This window comes from Condylura cristata, unplaced genomic scaffold (genome assembly GCF_000260355.1).
Source record: "Condylura cristata isolate star-nosed mole 26May11 unplaced genomic scaffold, ConCri1.0 scaffold00001, whole genome shotgun sequence".
Classification (NCBI taxonomy): domain Eukaryota; kingdom Metazoa; phylum Chordata; class Mammalia; order Eulipotyphla; family Talpidae; genus Condylura; species Condylura cristata.
In genome coordinates, this window is record NW_004567102.1 from 16,644,549 (window position 1) to 16,649,096 (window position 4,548).

Genomic DNA, 4,548 nt, shown 5'->3' on the forward strand with positions numbered 1-4,548 from the left:
ACTGCTGAGGAGAGTAAAGGGTGAGACTGGAGAGGTCTGCTGTGCCATATGGGTCTCTTCCCTGGTAGGGGATCAAACTCATGCTGCAGTGGCTGCAGATAGCTTCAGAGTGCTGCTCTTTAACCCATTGCACCACCAGAGAGGGCCCTTCATCACATTTCTTGTAGTCATTTATCTCCATTTCCAATCACTTCCATTTGCCTGCATCTCCTTAATGGACCATCTCCATCTCACTCCTGAAAAATTGCATGAGTTAACAAAGTCGCTTGGTAACATGTCAAGTGGCAGATACACTTATAATAGTAAATGCCATGTCCTTGAACCTAGCTACCTAGACCCCTGAGCAGAGCATTCAATAAGGCAGGTGTTAAATTCAGTAAAATGTAGCACATCTTGTCATCATTAATTTACTTATTCATTTGTTTATTTGCTTACTTGGAAAGACCGTTAGTAGTTTCTGGAAAATGTCTCCACAACATCTGGACAGTGAGTCTGATGCGGAAAGGAATAATCAAATAGGAAGCCAAAGCATAAATGTTGTGTTAACCTTTTATTTCTCTACCAAAATACAACATAGTTCTGGCAGTTTCACAAATGCCCATAAATAATTTATGCATACAAGAACTGGGATACAGACCAGAGGTGTGAGAAGTGAGAAGATTCACCAGAGTCAGAGTGGGGAGCAGAAGAGGTGTATGTACTGAAATACACTTCTGAGGGGAATAAAGGTTAGGACAGCACATAAATAAAGTGACTTTGCCTTATTCCTTGAAGAAGGAAGAGATGATGTAGTCTTTAAAAATCAAGAATTTCTATTCTTCCCATTTTCCTTCTGAAGTAACTGTCATAAAGAGAATTTTTTACCATTTTGACCTATTTTGAATGGAACATTAAACTAAAAGACGTCATCTGAATCCACTGACACACCAATTCAACGTACGCGACCGCAAGCAAAGTCCTATAAAAACAGAAGCGATAGCGCTACACTTTGTCCATTTCACACTTCACCAGCACAGTTCATCAGAATGGCTCCTGTGAAAACCTCATCTATGGTGAGTCCTGCACGAATGTGCAATGTCCTTATTGATTTGTTCTAGATGTTTCTGCAGGCAAGAAATTCTACAGTCTAACAATGTATACATAGATTTTAAATGGAAGCTTTGGCATACTTACTCAGTGTGCAGCATTTTCAAGAACTGATATACATCAATTTGAAAGATGAGATTAAAACTGAAAACTGCATTGGAACTAACCACATCAGAAGTGTCACATGGTACTGATAAGTACTAATGTTTACTAAAAATCTAGGCTAAGAGGATGAAGATTTACCATTTTACTAAAACTACTACTAGTAAATGAATAATGTCTTTTCTATGCACATGGAAGAATGTTTTAAGTCTGATTTAAAAGAAAAAAAACCCTACATGGTCTTAACAATATCTTGCTCATGTAACCAATTTTTCCATTTAACTGGCCTCAAAATGTACTATAGATTGTCCTGGAACTTATAGAATAAATAGCAATGCAACTGCCATCACAATTGTTTCTAAAACCCATGTACTAATCCAATCCACCACTCTTCTCTCCTTTCCCATTCAGTTTCAGTCACTGCTGTTGCTGATGTGCCTGGTGGTTATAGTGAAGTCAGGAATTGCAATCCCACAAAATCCAGGATGCACAAATACTGAAGACAAGCAATTCCCTCACCATGTGAATGTCAACCTAAACATCCTTAACCGGAAAACAAATTCCAGACGGCTTGCAACTTACAACCACCGATCCACCTCACCTTGGGATTTCCAGTAAGTAATGGTCCCAGATCAAACCTTTGATTCTAACTTTCATGCACCAGACAGCCACCTCAAGGAGAACGATAGTCAGAATCAGCAGGCAATCTGGATGATTGGCTGGGAGGGCCACTCTGCAGAATTAAGACCTTCAAATTTTTATTCTACACACTTTCTTTGACAGACTACAGGACACCCCACCTCCAGCACCTACAATACCTACCCAATTAGATAGATCTCATTGTCATGAACACCAAAACCCACCTAAATTAATGGTGGCCATCATTCTAATATTGATGAGACCCCAAGTGTATTATTTATTTTTTAAAAAAAAAAACAAGCTTGTGTTCTAAGGAATTAGTGCTTGAATTCTTTTCACCACAGCAAATATTGAGAAGCTGTTACAGGGCAACCCAAAGTGAATTGAGTTGCCTGTCTTATATCACCCACACACTTAAGATTCAACTGCACTTCAGACACACACAAAAAAAGTCAATAATGGATTTATTTATAAGGGGAAAAGAAAAGCAACAACCCAGGGAAAGAGAGAGAGAGAGAGATACAAGTTAACTAATGCATCCTACCAGCTCCACTGACCTGGAACCCTAATAACACACTGAAAGTTGATCAAGAGCCAAATGACCAGCTGCCAGCCACGAGGCCAAGGGAGAGAGAAACCCTCAGCCCAACATGTCTGCCTTTATAGCCAAATCTCATAGTATCTAGCCTTTCTTTACAGGCTTAAATAAATAACCTAAATAACTCCACCCTCGTGTCCTAAAAGTCCTTGCTTTGGTGTTGCTGGGAGTGGTAGTTTCAGTGTCTGGAGTAGGGGTGGAGTTCACAAGACCTGTCTCTGTAGTGTTCATTCAGGACTTCCTTTCCCCCTAACAAAGCTTCTATTGTTGAAAATAACTGGAAATTACTTAATCCTTCTGTGAATTTTTGGTCACACTAGCACTGGAAAAATACATCCTGTACCCCAGTGAAGAAGTATCATCTTGGATATTTCTAACCTTTTTTGAATTAGTTGTGATCTATATCCCAACAGACCCATATTTGCTTTACCCCTAGTTCATATAATATTTAAACCCCAACAGGCATTAAATAAAAATATAGTTCATTTATGTGGAATCTAGAGTCGTCTAGACTATAGGGTTTCTTCTCTTCTTCCCATTATTAAGAATAGCTCAAATAAATGCAAAAGTTAAAACAAAGCAGGTTTCAATTGGAGAGAAAACAGAAAGGTATATAAGGGCAAGAGCTTTGCTTTCTGGCCCTTTATATCATTCTAGTGTCTTCCATGAAAAATGCACTCAGATAAAAAATTGATACATTCCCTGTTTCTAATGGTGTCATGAAATGAGATAAATAGCTACCTATTCTCAAATAATTATTTGTTTTTTTCCCTGCTGTCCAATGTAACCTTAAAAAGTTACCCATTATGTCAAACTTAAATCCTTTCTTGAGGTTATCTCATGTTGTCCATTCTTCAAAGAAACTCGGGCAAACTGATCATTTGCTTCTCTTTTAAAACATTTCTTTTGCTTAAAATGAAGTTTTCTTCAGACTAATAGTAGTTAGGGAATTTGCAGTTCTGTACATTGTCACCCAATGAAATTGCCTCCCTTCATTTATTGCTGTTTGATTTCCTTTCTGCTCCTCCAGGATTTCACTTTCCTTCTGCCTTTTGTCTCCCTGTAGTCGCAATGAGGACCCTGAGAGATACCCCCCTGTGATCTGGGAAGCTAAATGCCGCCATGATGGCTGCATCAATGCTGCAGGGAAAGAGGACCACCACATGAACTCCGTGGCCATCAAGCAGGAGATCCTGGTCCTGCGCAGGGAGCCCCCACACTGTCCCCACTCCTTCCGGCTGGAGAAGATGCTGGTGGCTGTGGGCTGCACCTGTGTCCCCCCAATCGTTCAGCAGGTGATTTAAGAGTTTGGGGTCAGACCCACAGCTCCCAGAAGCAGTTTCAGAGATGGAGCCTGAATCATTGTTCCCTCTCCACAAAGGGCACATTTTAGACTGAGTAACAATTTGTTTCTACTTCATTTTCCTAAATGCCTTAAGTTATTTATGTTTTTAATATTCCTTGATACACATTTGGACTCCATTTTAATGGATTAGCTGCCTTAATTTGTATTTTTTTAAAGGAGACTCCAGATCTGGGAGGCTTATTATTTATATTTATATGACTTATTTATGGATCTATTTATTTAATCCTGTAAAGGAAGGCTAGATACTATGATGACCTGTTCTGCCTAAAAAATCCTCAATAAGATTAAATGGCAGTGAAAATTTTCTGAGGTTTGCACTATGTATATATATGAGATTATTTATTCTTTGTCAGGGTTGCATAATATGACTGAAAAAGAAAGATTAAACCTAATTTCATATTTATTAACTGATTTTATAAGTTATTGGGGTTTCCATGAAAGACATTTTAACTGTTCTGTTAAACTCTTGTAATAAAAAGTTTACAGTGATAAAGTTTGGGGGAAAGTTGTTTTTATTCTTTCTCATTAATATTTCAATGACTGCAGCTCATCCCTATTTGACAGTGTTTTAAAATTCACATCGAAAACAAAATAATGCATGGCTTTGAATAACGGCACCCAAGACTTACACCAAGTTCAAAAGATCGATTTTACTTACTTTCAAGGCAATGGAGAACTAAGGCTCTCATACTATTTTCCAGTTCTCTGGACAAAAGCGTTCCAAAATTCATTAAGTAAATCAAAACAATAGCCTGCC

The 4,548-nt window shown here is 38.4% G+C and overlaps 1 protein-coding gene across 1 annotated transcript; it reads left to right on the top strand.

Annotated features, from left to right (window-relative positions):
- The first annotated feature begins 1,025 nt into the window (after positions 1 to 1,025).
- Positions 1,026 to 3,729, top strand: LOC101632835 (interleukin-17A). The gene is made up of 3 exons (XM_004674034.1): positions 1,026 to 1,052; positions 1,600 to 1,802; positions 3,492 to 3,729. The coding sequence occupies exons 1-3, from the start codon at positions 1,026 to 1,028 to the stop codon at positions 3,727 to 3,729; spliced, it is 468 nt and encodes a 155-aa protein (XP_004674091.1).
- The last annotated feature ends 819 nt before the right edge of the window (positions 3,730 to 4,548 follow it).

What these genes read in the sequence shown, in the direction of transcription:
- LOC101632835 (XM_004674034.1), top strand. Translation starts at nt 1,026, where the DNA reads ATGGCTCCTGTGAAAACCTCATCTATG. An exon ending in CTGTGAAAACCTCATCTATG is followed by an intron (nt 1,053 to 1,599) that starts GTGAGTCCTGCA and finishes TTTCCCATTCAG; the next exon opens with TTTCAGTCACTGCTGTTGCT. An exon ending in ACCTCACCTTGGGATTTCCA is followed by an intron (nt 1,803 to 3,491) that starts GTAAGTAATGGT and finishes GTCTCCCTGTAG; the next exon opens with TCGCAATGAGGACCCTGAGA.